The sequence below is a fragment of the Tympanuchus pallidicinctus genome, unplaced genomic scaffold, assembly GCF_026119805.1.
Source record: "Tympanuchus pallidicinctus isolate F22 unplaced genomic scaffold, pur_lepc_1.0 scaffold9, whole genome shotgun sequence".
NCBI classification, from domain to species: domain Eukaryota; kingdom Metazoa; phylum Chordata; class Aves; order Galliformes; family Phasianidae; genus Tympanuchus; species Tympanuchus pallidicinctus.
In genome coordinates, this window is record NW_026294813.1 from 14,899,905 (window position 1) to 14,916,737 (window position 16,833).

Below are 16,833 nucleotides of genomic sequence, written 5' to 3' on the forward strand. Positions count from 1 at the left end.
CCTGCACTGCAGCTGTAAGCCATGCTCCCAGGCGCCACACGTGTGCTGGATTTACATTCCTTACCTAAAGGGCATTGCCAGACCTCACTCACCTTTCAGTTTCTTCTTTCCAAATTTTAATCCAAACAGAGACATCCCAAAACTTTATTTTAGTCCAACTCCATGGAATTTCTGTAAGACAAAAGAGAAGGTCATTCACAGCGGTTTCTCCCCCACAGCATGGCACAACTTGAGACACACACCTAATTCTGGCTCATTTTAAAAGGCAAAACCATCTCAGGTCCGTGGGCTGCACTTCTTGAGAGTGAATTACTTTATCTTGGGGATTCTGATCTCTTTAAAGGCCTAAAAAGAACATTCTTGGTACTTCGGTCCTATGTGAAAGGGAGAAGTCCCCTCCCAGGGCTTGTGCTTTAGGTGCAGAGAAACAGGGCATCAGAGCAAGATCAACCTCCCTGTAGAGCAGTCTATTGGTAATTAAACTTCTGGTGCTCTGTTCGCTGGGAGGACTTTAAAGGTCCTTTGGTGCTGGACACCAGCATGAGAAAAGCCAGCAGCACCCAGCGTGCCTGAGGAACAAGGATCTGCCACTGCTTAGCGGAACAGGAGAGCCAAGGTGAGACATCTGAGGGAATCCTCATTTATCTGGAACAAGTTTTTCTAGGAGGCAGAAACAAGTATTTGCACTGTGACAGTGATCATATTTCATGGAGAAAAAACAAAAGTTCCGGATAGAGAACACTAACAAAAGCAACCATGATAACTTGCAGACATAAGTACTGTACCAACAGAGAGAAAACATACTGAATTTAATTCTCTCATTTAAAATCCTATACTCTCAGTGTTAGAGTAGGGCTGTCTAAGGAACAAGGTAGCAGATTACCTGTGCTGGAAACAAACACTTGTGAAACACAGCCCGTACCACTGTCCCAGAGCACTGCTGATATCCCTGGGCTGTGCCTGGTGCAGACATAACCCTCACACCTTTTTTTTTTAAATGGAGGTAAGCCTTAAGGAAAACTCTGCAGTTATCGCATCTGGCTTTCTGTGTGGATGTTCTATTATATGCTTTCTGTGTGGATATATCCATCCAATGACTCTGTGGCTGAGACTTTGGGCATTGTGGTCAACTGGAAGATGCCCCTGCCCACAGAGGCTCTGTGCCTTCCTTCAGCAATAGTAACATGAGACAGCCAGTGGAGCTCAGATCCACATCTCATCAACAAATCTGAAAATTTTTCCAGCTCTGAGCATGGCTTTTGTTAATGACTGTGATTGTTAGATCACCAGTATCAGATATGACCTCAGTGTGGCAACAAGACGGCAACAATACACTAACTTGGCAGGCACAGCACCTTTACTTCCTTTGGTTTCTTGGCACAGTTGATGTGGATTGCATTCCTGCACATCTTTGCTCAGCAGCAAATTTAAGTTACCACTGTGAACATCTTGATTCAGCACAAATAATGCGGCATGCTCTCTGCTCCCACAGTGCACTGCCCTTTAGGGTAGATGTTGGTGATAATTTTGCTGTGTCCATTCACACCAGATTCACCTTCCATGTGTTATTTCTATCACACAGATTTATCACAGCAGCTTACTTAGCCAAAGTGGAGGAATTATGAACCCATGCTGACCCGAACCTCTCTGCAAAATTCAGTTCCTGGCTTGCCCTAACCACAGTGCTGCATGAGAACGTGTCAGTCTTCAATGGGTACACATGTAATACTACTGAGGGCTTGACACACCCCTGTTGTGCAAAGGTGTACCCTTTATTTTCATTCTATTACAAATACCTTCAATTTCTTGTTTGTTATTGACTCACGCATCTAATCCTCATGCTCCTTTACTTAGCAAACCACACAGCATGCTAGCAACCCGTTTTATGCCAGCACGCTTCCATTCTTGTGGGTGTCAGTCCCAGAGGTCATTGGCTGCAAGCATGAAAACAAACTTAAGCAAATAGTGGTGGAGTAATCCCTTGTGGTGGTGCTCCAGATCCTGCTCTGGTTGGTGCTGGTTGTCATGGCCTGTACAGCAAGATGGCATCTCCTGGTTGATCCTCACTCTGCTGTCCTCCATCCCAGCTCTTTTCCTGGGCTCCCACTGTAGACTGCAGGTCTTTTCATGGGCAAGCTACATCCCAGATATCACCTTCACTCACATCCCAGTTCAGTTTTCTTTATGCCTCCATTTTTTACTTTTTTTTTCATATTTGAGATTCAGTTTCCTTTTCACGCATTGCAACTAAAGGCTCTTCATCCCCTTATCACTCATGTGCACTGCTTTGGTCTTAATTTCCCTTTGTGCTTTCTGGAAAAAATGATGTCTCTTGTATGTTTCATTTTTATGTGGCGCAAAGCACTTCTCAAATTCTGGCAAACCACTTTCACAACCTCCTATTCCTGAATTAACTGAAAACCCATAAAACATATGAAAGGTTTCGGTAGTCAGAAGACAGACAATTTCCTGCTTGCCTTTGTTTCCCCTGGCACCAGCTGTTTCCAGATGCAAAGTGAAGCACTGCTTAGATCTCCTCGAGCTGCCTCCCCTGATTCAGCACCAACTGGCTTTTCCAATGTTCCATCTTCTCAATGGTTTTGTTTCCTTTCTGCTTACTCCAGATACCCCTTGCTGCTCCATGCACACCAGGGATAGAGAGGTCTTTAATCACACAGGTCCAGCTCCTTTGCCTAGCAGGACACAGCTCACTTCCCTGTGTCTCCACAGCCAATAGCAAAAAGCCATTTTAAACTCCAATTCCCACTTCCTGATTTAAGGGGATTCATGAGCTATGAATACATTACCCCTTTTCACTACGGAAAGCTTTTGTACCTGTGGCACTCCAGAAGCCATCTAGATGAGATGCCACCACAGTGAGGGGTAGAAAACTTAGGAACAATACAGCACAACAGTGATGAAGGGAGAGCAGATGTTCCGGATGGAAAACATGGCTGCTTTCTTGGCCCCATTTTTCTGGGCATAGCTTCACAATACATCAGACTCAATGATAAATATGAACTAGGAAATACTCAGTGCTTCTGCTCCCATCACCTCGTACCAGACTCTGTGAAATGATTCACACTAAATAGAATCATTTTTGGAAGGGTTATTTCGACCCAGATCATGGGGCATCTTTGAGTACAGGATGAAATTCCTGTGCAAACATTGGTTTTAGCAGCTCTGAGGTGGCAGCAAATTGTACTCTAATATTAGAAATGAGCACCCAGAGTCCAAGGAAAACAGACAGAAAAACAAGGTTCCTCCAGCCACCATACACAGTGTGGTACTTATAAACTCTGAATAATAGCTCTGTCAGGTAGATTCAGAACCATGCCATGCTTTCACTCACCAACTTTCTGTGTCAGATCAAGTGTTAACAGTTATTTTTGTTTCTGTATTTAGTTCATGTAACAACCACTAATATTCATGTCTTACATTTTTTTTCCTCTCTTATGCTGAAGTACCGAATAATCAACTGAATACCCAACAGCTCAACAGATGAGGAAACTCATCCCAAGCACAGCATATCACAATGAGGTTCAAGACTGTCCATGCTGTAGTCTTGGTGAAGCAATGCAGTCAAGCACCATGAGGTGAAGCAAATCAAAACCCCAGATTTTGAACGCATTATCACCATAAGCTGCATTGGGAAGCACAGCTGGGAAAATTCAGAGAGTTTAAAATACACAAGGTTCCCCAATCTCTCTGCTTTTTCCATCTCCAAGTTGCACTTCTGCTAATGGATGTATGATGTCAAACATTGAACCAGCAGTCACATTTGCTCCTGGGTGTCCCTGAGTGGGACATCACGGTAGTGCAACTCTTTCTAATGCTCTGGGAAGAGCAGCACAAAGGCCTGGCATGCTTGGCATGGACTGACCTTGTAAGGTGCCAGGTAAAGTTATGTTTGTAAAGGGCCTCCTTCAAAGGTCTGCTATGTTAACTCTTTCATACAAACTACTCAAATTCTGGTTCCTGAGAGTATAATGCCTTTTCTTCCTCCTATCTAAAGCAAATACTAATGTTTTAGAGAAATGGTTAGCACTAATCATCTTTAAAACTGATACGTGTCAGCATGTACCTTTTCCCACCTCTCCTTACACCTCCTTTTGTTTGAACACCTCAGAAACAAAGCAGGCAGCGGCGTGTCCTGCATCCCCCCAGGTGGGGGAACACCAAGAGCAGGTTGCAGACTTGGCAGCTGAAACGTTTGTTTTCACTCTCAGAATCAGGCTCCTTTGGGGCAGGAATGGGGCAGGTCTCAATTTATCCAGAAATAAGTTCAAGAAACTAAACACGGTCACTCTTAGCAACAGGCTTTGCAAAAGCAGCGTCTCAGATTTAAATCTTTTCATTCACTGCAACGACTCTGACAGCCACCCTGAGAACTCCCCGGCGCGTTGAACACTTGAAGGTGTAACTGGGATGGGGTGATCCAGCCCCTAGGCCAGCTGGACATGCGGAAACCCAGGAAACTGCGCAGCGCCAAGCGCTGCTCCCCCCTCCCCTCCAACACACAAGCGCAATTAGCTGTAATTGCCGGGAAACAGCCTGCTATCTGCCACGTCTCAAAGCCACGATCCAACATCCTCCATCTGTCTTCATTAAAGCACCCCTCAGCGCTGACACTGGGAAGGCGGCCGAAACGGGCGCGCGCTCCGCGGGGCGGCCGCGCTCGGGTTACGGCGCGCAGCGGTGCGTTGCGGTGCGGTGCGGTGCGGTGCGGTGCGCTCCCCCCGCGCCGTCGGACAATAACACCGCGGCGGCCGCTCCGCGCGCTCCGCCCTATCGGGTCTCTCGCGAAGGAGGGGGCTGGGAGGTAGGATGGCGAGGTGGGGAGGGGGGTTGAAATATATAAATAAATAAGAAAGAAGCTCAGCCCGTAGCACGGCGATTAAGCTTTACAAAGTTGCCCAGGGTTTGGAAAAGTGCAAGTTTTCCGCCCTCTTCTTCCCCCCCCCAACCCCCCCGAAATGTTGACCGAGGAGAGAAGCTTGACGAAGGGAAACGTTCGATCTTACCCTGGAAGACTCCTAAAAGTCACAGCAACAGAGCTGCTGCCCTCCATAGCACTCCTCTGGTCTCGTTTACTCGCAGCTCGATCCCCTCCCAGGATCAGCAGCTTCAGCGGTGGCATTCATCCAAGGAAGCAGAGCCACACGGGCATCGTGTGTTCCTCTCCCACCCCGAACGATCGATCCGGCGTGGCCCTGCTCTGCCATACAACGTCCCGGTAACTACTACACTTACTCCAACTTCCCTGCTTCTTACTTCAGTCACTAGGCTTGGCTTCTCGCCAAATCCTTCCTCTTTTTTTTTTTTTTTTTTTTTTTTTTTAATTCTGTTTCCTGTAGATAGGGAGAGAGTAGTGGCTCCCTTAAAAAATTAAGCACCCAGCACAAAGAGCTGCAAAAGACCCCACTTAAGCGGAACACCCCGAGTGACTCTGCAGAAGACAGCTGATCTCCTCACCTACCTCCTGCCGATGCGGAAGCGTTCAAAGCAAGAGGGTGAAAGCGTCCAGCATATCAAATTGCCTTAAAAAAGGATGAACCTGGTAAGGGATCCATCTCCCAGCAGCTGCCACCCCGCACTGCACTGCTGAAATCAGTCAGGATTCCCTAAACCCAGAGAAGCTCTCCTACAAGTTGATCCCAAGGCTCCACCTTGCACACTTTCAGACAGTCATTTGCAGCAAAAACTCTGCAGAGAAAAACCTCACCAAGTAGAATTGCATAATTGCAACCACAGAGCTTCCTCCAGCCCGTCAGAGGATCGCTCAGCTGCCAAGACGTCAGGGGTTGCTCATCCCTGCAGTGTGACCTCCCCTTGGCTTCCCGGACACCCATGTGGCCTCACTGCCCTCTGGAACATCCTTGCTGAAAGTCCCAAGTGCCCCGAGGAACCTCCCAACCTTCCCCTCATCACATTGATTTCTTTCCCCAAGTTGTGGGACCATATAGGCAGTGACCTCCCATATGCCAGAGCCTGAAAGAGCCAGGTTCATTGAAAGACTAAAACTGGGCCAACTACAGCAGTAATCCACCTTCCTGTGGACTGCAGTTATTCTACGATCACTGCGTTCTTTGCCTGAGATGTGTCAACAGTAACATCAGCCAAATGTATTTCTCTCACTGCTTTTTTTCTCTTCATCTGCAGTGTTTTCCCACTGGGTTTACATAAATACTGCTAGAATTAATTTCAAGTCTACACATAAATACTTGAATGCATTAATCAGCTGATTAATTGTAGTAACTTGAGAGATAAAGTCTTCGCAAAGAGTATTTTCTGAAAAATGAAGTTGTCTGAAGTCCTATCAAGATAAAAAAGCCATGGAAGGCCCTGGATGCTGCAGTGGCAGAGTTCCTGTGGTCACAAAGGGATCGGTGCAGAGTGGCAACGAACAGGACCTCCTAACACCAAAGGCAGTTTATGGAGAAAGAGCAGTAAGAGCCCATACCCCTCTACTTTGACTCCAGGGATGTTCTTCCAATCTACACCTGTTTCAGACAATGCTAGCTAATGATTCCACACTACTTCTACTTGCTTTGCTGCCATATTTGTACTTGCATCACTTCAACACTGGCTACAGTCATTTCTTCCTTCCTGGAGCAGAGTTCACCTCCTCTCTTTGACATGAGAGTGGACTCAACCACAGAATCAGCTGGCCTTGAGACTTGTTTATACTTCAAGATGGTTAAAAATCCGATAGGTTGTTTTGTTCTTGATTTTTGACTGAACGAATGTTGGTAGTGTCTTTTTCCCTCTGCTATACATTCCCCATGCACGTCAGTCAACCTGCACATTTAAGTTCGGCACATGTGGAAGCATTCAGAAGAGTAGCAGTCGCTTAATATACCAAATCATCTCTGAGATCTCTTGTTGTTTTATGCTTTTGGCCCTTGGGAAACAGCTTCCCAATGATCACACCACTTCCTTCCTCCTTTACAGATTTCTAAACACATCATGAAGGGATGCATTCTGTTTATAGGAGCAAACAGCTACATCCAAACCATGGTCCTTCACCTTTGGTTCTTCCACCTTCCCAACTATCCACCAGTTGCAGACGGCAGGATGGATGCCATTAAGATCTTATCCTACCACTGCAGTTAGGAGAATGACTTTCAGACACTTAGCCTGTGTTGGATTTCAACTATACTCAAGATGCAATGACACTGCCTCCTTCTGAACCACATCCTCTGTCCCTCTAAACAGCAATGCTGAGATCCTCTCTGGAGGACACAGAACCCAGTCTTGCCTGGTGACTTAGTGAGGCTCTCAGTGGTTTACGTAACTAGAGAGCATAACCTGTGTAGAGAAAAAACAGGAGGAAAGTACATCCTGGAGCATCCCATGGAGCAGACAAAATGTTAGCCCTAGTGAAAGTCTTCCCTATGCTACTGCTGTATTTAAGACTACTTTCAACCTGTATACTTTCACACCTATCCTATGCAGTTCAAAATAGGCACCAATGAGCTTTGCTTTCTGCTAGTCTTCTAACTCCAGTCATGCCCAAATTGCAAGGTTTGAATCTTGACTTGCTGCACAATGGCTGGTACTTCTCATTACGGAGCCAACCAGTGCATACCCCAGACCCCAAGCCATTGTAGTCTCCTCCCATACCCTATGCTTTTCTCGCCCCAGCTTTCTTCCCTGCTTCTGACAGACTCCAACAAGGGAAGGGATAAGGAACAAGCCCCACTTTGGAGCCCACAGAGACATCTATTGTGGTCACGAGCATCTATAAAAGCTGCAAGAGACCATATGGATATCTTGTCCCATGGGCAGACTTCCATCTCCTGTTCTTCTTGTCCTATTGCTAGTTACCTGGAGAAAAGAGGCCAACCTCCCATTGATGCACAACTCATCTCATGAAATGAGAAATTCCACATGACCCTACTGGAAGGGATGCTCTGGATTCCCTCCCCCACGCACAGCTCCCTGGGTGCAATCTGAAGCCTGTCGCACAGCTTCAGCACTGCAGGGTCATACTGCAGTAATCCCATACCTCACTGCTTATTCCAGCAGGTGGGAGCTGACACAGTGCCGTAAGATAGATGCCGAATGGAAATGGTCAGAATGTAGTTTCAGTGGGCATGTGCAGAATAACATGACTCATACCGGTCATGATTCTGTGGAGTGCCACTTACCTGCAGAAGGAAAGGAAAGGGTTTGTGGCTCAGAATTCCCTTTCTCCATCAGACCCCTGTCCCAGTGTTGTGAGTCTTTAATGAACAATGATCCTCTGGGGAAAGTCATGAGAAATCCACAGCCGTGCTGCCTCTTGCCTTCAAAAGGAAAGCAGCAACCAGCTCTGCTAACTGTCGGTCTCCTCTTCCCGGCACCAGCACCAGCCAATGTGATACCTTCTGACATTTTAAAGCAGCAATTAAATTGGTCCCTGTCTTTTTGCCCCTTCACAGCCCATAGGACACAGAGCAGAGGTGAAAAACTTTCAGTCAAATGGTGTTCATATGGGCTCAGCTGCTCAGATTACACAGAGGAGGAGATAAATTTTCCATTCATTTCTGCAGAGAATGAGGCTCAAGAACATCCAGTCCCTGAGTTTTCCAGTTCCCACCAGATTTGGTAATTTGTGCTTACGAACTCCATGAGTTTCATTGTCCGGGTAGGGAAGGAGCAGCCTGAAGGATGAAAGTCCTGCAGGTACCTGAAATAGCTGCAAGGTGATTTGAAGGAAGAGCAGGACATAACCTGTCATAGAGTTATGTTCTTGTACTGTAAATCTATGCCTCTTCACTTGCTGGTGGCACAGCGCATGGGGAGAGCACAGGGATCAACCAGCAGCAGCCCAGATGTGCCCACACTACTTGTAGCACATGGCTCCTAGTCACCTGTGGTGGACTCTCAGGGGGATTCTTGGGAGGGCTTGTTGAGGTCTAATCATGCCTGTGTGAGTAGCAACTGTAAGGCTAAGGATAAGGCAAGGAGCCCAGCCTGTAAAAAGCTCAGATCAGAGAGCCTTTTGTAGCACAGATCTCCTGTTGTTGTTTGCAAGAAAGTGGCTGCCACAGACACATATACTATATCTGGTGGCACTTCAAAAACCACCACGTGCTGCTCAGACACATCACCAAACCAGCTCACACCACTGAGGAACTGTGGAACCCCCTGCTCAAACACACTGACATCCAACCCATTTTGGTCCATCAGAAAGCCTAAGTGCTGTACAGTCCTCACTCTGGTGTGCACTCATGGGAGAAACAGCACTTTTAGCAAGATGCTACATGACCCTAAGGGCTGTGTAATGGCTATAGGCAATGTTTAGTCTTCAGTAGTCATTTAGAGACACTCTGGCCTTCTGCTCTCTCTATAAGAGTTCCCATCAGGCATGCCATCAGGCATGAAGGCAGTGGGAGATCTCCAGGGACAGATAACTTATGCATTCTCTGCAGCATCACCTATGGAGCTGGGAATTATTTGCCTAACTCCTTGTGATTCACTTTATGTATTGTTCTGACAATTAGCCTTCACGTGAGAAGCTCAGGTGATGCTCTGACAGTTTTCCTTTAAATGTCATGTCACATCCACTATGCTCACAAAGGCTAAAGTCATAATTCCAAATTAAACACACCATGTGTATGTACATCAGCACTGCCTCTTTTCCAAGTTACAGCTAAATCTACCCTTCCAATAAAAACTCTGATGCAATGTGCTGCCTCCATGACATTCTCCATAGTACTGACAATCTTTCGTGCACTTTGTGTATCATTTTGTATCTATACCGAGCGCTGACAAATGAATAAGGAAAACTCAACCTTGTGGCAAAGGAGCACGGTCAGGATGGAGTTGGGGGAAAAAAAGAAAAGAGAAAAAAACAAAAAAAGCTGCCTTAATGAGGCATGGGGAGCCTCGTGCATCAGGAAGAGAGAAATTGGTTCCCCTCTGAACAATCAGATTTTAGCTAATTACCCAAAGATCTGGAACAGCTGCTCTAATGCACCCTGACATAAATATGCACAAACCCACTGATTTCCCCGGAGATTTCCCCAAAGAAACTGCATGGCATTTTCACCAGCAGTTTGCCCTTCCAGCACAGAATGCCCTCTGCAGCAAAGCAGCAGCGCAGGGCTCTGCCAGCACCTCCATGGTGCAGGTGTGCCAGGGCCGGGCACTGGCAGTCTTTGCTTCTATTCACCTCGGGCTGTTCTTTCCCTTGCTCTCCAGGTGTTTAACAGAAACTGTTCCTCTGCACTCAGATGGCTGAGAACAAAGAGCCGCATTATTCTCACCTCAGTGCTTAAGTGGTGAATTCCCATTAACTCGAATAGAAGTCGTGCACAGAAATCCCTCTGCAGCCATACAAAAAAAGAGGAGTCATCAGGAGGCAGAGTGAAGGAGGTGGGCACTCTCTTCCCCCAGAATACTGCAGCAATTTAAGAAAACCTAGATAGGGATGACAAAATCAGTGAGAAAATCAGGGATTGGGTGCATGCCCATGGGTGCTGGGGGTACAGCTCCAACTTGAGGTTAACCACAGCCACGTCATCTGTTGGGGTGAGATGCAGCGTTGCAGGAGGTCCTCTGGTATGAAGATCCTCCTATTTCAAAGGGATGCAGTAGTTGGACTCAGTGAACCTTACGGGTCCCTTCCAACTTGGGATATTCTGTGATTCCATATGGAAAGGGAGGCAGGTATTCAACTTAACCCCCTGTTCCCTGTGTTAGGATTTTTGACAACGTTTTGTTTTCATGCTTACAGAATAAAAGCCCTACCAGAAGAGGAGGCATCTGCTGCTTCTGACAGCAATCAGTGTGTGTGCCTGCTGAAGGCAACAATGTGCAGCCTGAAGACAGGAATATGCTGGAGAAACCACACAGCAGAAAACTAAATCAGACTCTGAGAGACAAGAAGGAATGAAGTCAGATATCAGCAGTGCTGTGTGGCACTGAGTGCCTTATCCTGGGAAATAAATTTAAGTTAACTTTAACTTTCTTGCAGCACTGAACTGCAGTAGGTAGGCAGCAAAGTGCTGCTCATGCAGGATGTGGCACATCCTGAGCCCATCGCCCCGTTGTGGTACTGGTGCCCACAGTGCACAGTGCCCACACTGCCCAGCATCTAGTTCCACAGCTGCATGGTGTGGGTCAAGAATAAATGTCTTCTAAAGACAGTTAATACCTGGACAAATTCCCTGGCACAAAGCAAAATGCTAGAAAACATGTGTAATCCCCTAAGATCTCTGCAAAGATGATGTAGTCAGAGCAGAATGAAGGCCCTGTGTAGGGAAGTGAAAGTTATAATTCTATTAGAAAAAGAAAGGTTGGATTAGTTTTGGGGGCAAAAGTGGTAAAGAAGTACAGATAGCACAGACAAAGGTCAGAGAGTTTCTTTGGATGTCATCCACTAACCAGGGAACGTCTGCACAGGGAGGGATGGGCATGACCTTTTTCCAGTGGTCAGGCTGCTGCTTTGGCTTTAGGAGGAGAAGGAGGATGAAACACAAAGGGGTCTGGCTAAAGCTGTGTTGAAAATAATGTTTTGGATCACATCTGAGAAACCAGTTACACTGCTACAGGAAAAAACCTGTATCTATACATATAGTTGTAGTATAGTATACATATATAGTATATTATGTATAGAGTTGTAAAAATAAGCAAAAGCACATGTCAACCTGCCCAGCCCTCCTGCAGCCCAGCTTTTCAGCTAAGACTAACCAGAAGGTGAAGAGGTGACAATGCAGAGAATGATGGTTTGTTGCAAGCATCCAGAGTCAAAAATAGTTGTGTCCACCAGATGTAGCTGGGAAACCTTTCTGGTATGTGGCGAAGTAGTGAGTGGCACATCTATATCTTGAGACCCCCAAACGACATTTGGGACACGAGGCAGTCATGCCAGGGAGGCGTGAAATACAGACCAAAGTGTATATTGGTTCATTAATCAACATCCAGAATGGCATTGCAGGACTGATTCCAGTTATACAGTAAACATCATTTCAAAAGTTTCAAAGCCTGAAGAAGTGACACGATGCCTCTTCTGCTCAGAACAGCTCTAGGACAGATCAAGGTTCAAAGGCGGGGAAGGAGGCACAAAATATTATTTTAGGGTTTGTTGGATCTATGTGGTGTCACTGAGCCTTTTGTAGTTATGGTTGCTGTTGCATTTCAGAATCTACAGGCTGTCTCCAGGATTTACCATTAATTGATGGTGGATAGATTTGAATGAACAATTTCTTTCACCTTACAAGTGTCCAACAATTTTGACCAGGTTTATCCATTTTTGGTTCCTGATTCCAGTCTTCTGTTCATTAACAAAACAAGGAGAGGACTCCCTGCTGCCTCTTACAAACATCTGAAGGAAAAGAAACAATGGAAGAATGAAGTGGAATGGAATGGAATGGAATTGAGTGGAATGGAATGGAACAGGAGGAGAAGAGAGAGGAAGAGAAAGAGGGGGAGAAGTGGAGGGAAGAGGGAAGAGGGAGAAAGGGGAAGGGAAGGGGGAGGGAAAGGAAGGGAAGGGAAGGGAAGGGAAGGGAAGGGAAGGGAAGGGAAGGGAAGGGAAGGGAAGGGAAGGGAAGGGAAGGGAAGGGAAGGGAAGGGAAGGGAAGGGAAGGGAAGGGAAGGGAAGGGAAGGGAAGGGAAGGGAAGGGAAGGGAAGGGAAGGGAAGGGAAGGGAAGGGAAGGGAAGGGAAGGGAAGGGAAGGGAAGGGAAGGGAAGGGAAGGGAAGGGAAGGGAAGGGAAGGGAAGGGAAGGGAAGGGAAGGGAAGGGAAGGGAAGGAGGAAGAGAGGAGAGGAGAGGAGAGGAGAGGAGAGGAGAGGAGAGGAGAGGAGAGGAGAGGAGAGGAGAGGAGAGGAGAGGAGAGGAGAGGAGAGGAGAGGAGAGGAGAGGAGAGGAGAGGAGAGGAGAGGAGAGGAGAGGAGAGGAGAGGAGAGGAGAGGAGAGGAGAGGAGAGGAGAGGAGAGGAGAGGAGAGGAGAGGAGAGGAGAGGAGAGGAAGAAACCTAATAAGTCCAACTTTCAAGTTGAGGTTGAACCAAAGAGAGCTCTGAACACAAGGTAGCAAAAGGCTTCATATGTGAACTTGGGGAGCTAATACAATGAAGTGAAACAGCCCTAGAGAGATATGTAAATTGTACTGAAAAGCTCAAGAAGCCAGTGTGTTGGAAGTGCTTACAAGTCTGTGTCTTGTTCATAAGGAACGTGCCTTACACCCTAACCTGGTGCAAAGCTAGAGCTCTTGGGGGAAAAAAAAGGGGGGGTTGGGGAGGGAAACCTGAGTCATAGACCTTTGAGTCCACAAGGACATGCACCAAGGACAGAGGGGTCTGGAAGAGAAAAGCAAGAGGAGAGATCCTGGTCACAGTGAAACACAGTGATGTGCTGCAACCAACCGTAAGTTAAGCAAAATCAATGCTCTCTCACACCTGTATTCATATTTTTCATAGTGTTGTAAAGCCAACGGTACAGATTTAAGATGGAAAAGTAAAATAAACCTTATCTGTCTGAGAAGTGAAATGGCATGTGGGTAAGGGCTTGGCAACAGACCTGATAACAGCAGTATAAGCTGCACACCAGTCTTGCCAAAGAGCTGGGAAAAGGGAAGGTCTGCTTAATGTTAAACCAGTGGGTAATCTCAAGTGGCCTCTAAAACTACAACCCACAGTAACTACAAGGGCAATAAACTCAGGATTCCAAACAGTGGAACAGAAAGGAAGCAATGGATGAAAGCTTAACACACTTAACAACCAATAGAGGTGGGCTAGGAGCTGCACAGGCCCCTGGACTGAGTCAGGGAGAGAAAAATATAGCCAAGGAATGCATATAGGTGGAGTTATTGCCCTTGTCCGTGGGGCATGTGCCCGACGTTGACCTTGGATTCAACACAGTACTGTACAGCCTCAGCCCAAACATCTCCTACTGTTGTTCGTCATGTGAGGAAAACCAAGAACTGTGATCTACTTTCTTTTCCTCCTTTCAGCATTCCTCCTTGGGTACAGATTTGGAAACACTGGTATACTACATAATTCAACTTTTGAAGTGGGAAAACCAGTTTTTAAAGCATATTTGTATTTAAATGCATCCAGTTGCTGTGGACAGTAGAGCTGAACTCACTTCTTTGAGCTTTCCAGCCTCATAACGAGGGCACTCGTGACTTTTTACCATTGTCATTATATCACCTACACATATACAAGAATCAAATCCTCCTCCTGGAATCAGTGCTGAGCACATGCATCCTAATGGGACTTAGGCTGGACATACAGTTATAAGAGGTTGGACAACTCTGTGCTAAGCGCTGGGCATGGAAGGTGTGACACAGTGTGACATGGAAGCTGTGACTGCCTTTCCAAAGCAGACAAACAACTGCTTAGTTCTGGGAACCTGTCTATCTGACAGTGATTAACCATTCCCAGCTGGAATAGCGGCTTTCAGTTCTGCTGAGATCTGCGTTGGCCATGAATATGATAATGACTAGAGCCAAAGCTGAAGTGCAGTAAGTCATACATTTCACTAAACAGGGATCCACAGGGAGTTTTTACTGCTGAGAAAATGAAGGCATTCACTTCAAAGGAAGCAAACAGTTCCTCATGTAATGTGAATTTCAGGTTATTTTGCTCTGGTTGCTTGCAGCTGAGTAATGCAGAAAGTGCCTCTATCACTGATCATATGGCCTTAACCTTTCCTTTAAATGTTAGTTCTGAAATACTTTTGCATAAATCATTTGCAGAAATATAGGTTAAGGTCAGTGCAGCAAGTTAACTTCAGCATAAAAACTGCCCTTTTCCTTGCAAGAAATTCATGCTGGTTTCTGTGGGACTTTCACTGGTGTCAGCAATATCTAAACTGTCATGTCTCCATGATCAGAGAGAATAGCAATGCCGTGTTGTGAAAATCCTTCTTCAGTACAGGGCTGTATAGTCATACTGCTGTGTTAAGGGTCGAATTATTGTCTGATACCAGGGAAGGATTTAAGACAGCCTGTATCAGAGCAGCAAGGATTCTGGAGGAGAAGTGGTCATTTTTATTTGTAATTCAGAAGTTACTTAGGATGTGTTTCATCTACATTCATAATTCACATTCATAAGTCTTTGGCTGCTCGTAATTTGGCCTCCTAGTCTCAAGCCTTTCGGTTTCAAAGGCAATGAGACCACAGAATGATAGAATCATTAGGGCTGGAAAAGGCCATTCAGATCATCCAGCCCAACCCCCGCCCACCCCCACCATGCCCACTGACCACATCCCTCAGTGCCACATCTGCACAGCTCTTGGACACCTCTAGGGGTGGTCACTTCACCACGTCCCTGCGCAGTTTCATTTATCACTTAATATACCAGGCCAGAAATCAGCACTCATTAAATGGTTCACTGGCCACTTTGAGCTCTAGAGGCAGTTACAATGCAGAACCTTTTCTGATGGAGGCAAGACCATCCCATGTTTCATTCCTTCATTGTTACGTTAAAATGCAGTTGCCAGCAGCAGTGGTGGAGAAAGCACTGGGCATGTTTTAAACCCTAAGCCAGCAGAATGAATGGGCGTTTTCTCACCAACTTTGGTTTACTGAAACCTCGTTTCAGCAGTCCCAACTCCTATCTTTGGGTGTTGCTGATAGAATAAAGCTGGTGCTACATAAAGAAAACCTAGACACAAAGAGCCATTCTCCACAACCAACCCTCAGAGATGCAGTATGATCTAATATGCAAAGGAAAAAAAAAAGGAAAGGAGAAAAAAAAAGCTGAAAAGAAAAGCAAAAATAATTGAAACCTGGACTCTTCTGCAAGGTTCTACTTTTCTTCCAGGAGAAAAAATTGACCTACCTGGCTGTTCTTTGCTGTCTTCTCTATCTGAAGCTGTTTGTCAAGACAAGCAGAAAGATTATGCTCAGCACCATGCAGGGAGCTGCAGCCTCTGTTCAGATCCCTATGGGATAATTCAGCAGAGCATGCCAGGCTGCTCCCCAGCAGGGCTGCAGAACTCCCTGGGGAACACTATGCTTTCCAGGTAAACCTGCCCAGGGACAGAAGTCACAGGATGTCTCGGTGTGCTTCACGTCCTCAGCAACGGCTCTGCAGGAAAAAAGGCAAAGTTCCCCAAGCTGTGGGTGGAACATGGCACAGCGTTGCACTGAGTAAATAAAAGCAATTGATCCTTGGACTCAGGTGCAACATCGGGCATTAGGAGGGTTGATACCATGGGCAGGACTCTGTATTTCGTCTGACAAATGCAACCTTAAGCACCTTTCTGTAGCAAAAGCAGTAGCCAGGCCTGTAAAAAAGATGTTGCACTCAAATGTGTGCAGTCCAGAGACTTAACTTCCTCAGACAGCACACAGATGGAGACCCTCAAAGGCAAAACATGTTCTTTCTCAGAAACATCTCACTGCCTCCCGTGAGGACATACAGGCTTTAGCATGAAAGCAGAAAATTTAGTACCTTCATTAACCTAAATAAGAGTAACAGTTCTGAGGTAGGGAATGACAGAGCCAATCTAAAAAAACACCTTGCAGAGTGTAATGTAAACATGTAAGACTAAAAGTAGATAAATATCTAAATGCCATTTACCAAGCCACACTGGCTGTCCTGCAGTTTCCTACAGTGCAAACTGCCAGTTCTAGCTCATGAGCCACAGCTTGCTCTTGTAAGGCTTTTTTGTCAACTGCTTCAAGGTTTGGTGATATCTGGCAAAAAAAAAAAAAAATCACAAAAAGCAGTAGAGTTATGTACATAGAGATGATTTTAAAGAAGCAAAATTAATTTTTGACGTGCCTTCAACATGCCAAATCACTGATGTGGAAGGCTTTCTAAAAGGTACTTCACATCTACTTAACCGTGCAGTCTGTTCTTTAGTGTTGGTTTATTCCCAGCTAATGC

General features: G+C 46.0%; 1 protein-coding gene across 3 annotated transcripts in view; it reads right to left on the bottom strand.

Annotated features, from left to right (window-relative positions):
• LOC128074375 (phospholipid-transporting ATPase FetA-like) overlaps positions 1 to 16,028 on the bottom strand; it is a 74,298-nt gene extending 58,270 nt beyond the window's left edge. The window contains exons 1-3 of one of the 3 annotated variants that reach the window (XM_052670172.1): positions 15,781 to 16,028; positions 10,257 to 10,410; positions 93 to 171 (exon numbers count right to left, since the gene is read on the bottom strand). In XM_052670172.1, coding sequence (XP_052526132.1) covers positions 93 to 135 — 43 coding nt within the window. In that variant the 5' untranslated portion in view covers positions 136 to 171; positions 10,257 to 10,410; positions 15,781 to 16,028. Of the gene's footprint in view, positions 1 to 92; positions 172 to 5,024; positions 5,308 to 10,256; positions 10,411 to 15,780 lie in introns of those variants that run through there. The other 2 variants (XM_052670173.1, XM_052670171.1) reach the window with 2 other exon arrangements.
• Positions 16,029 to 16,833: the final 805 nt, after the last annotated feature.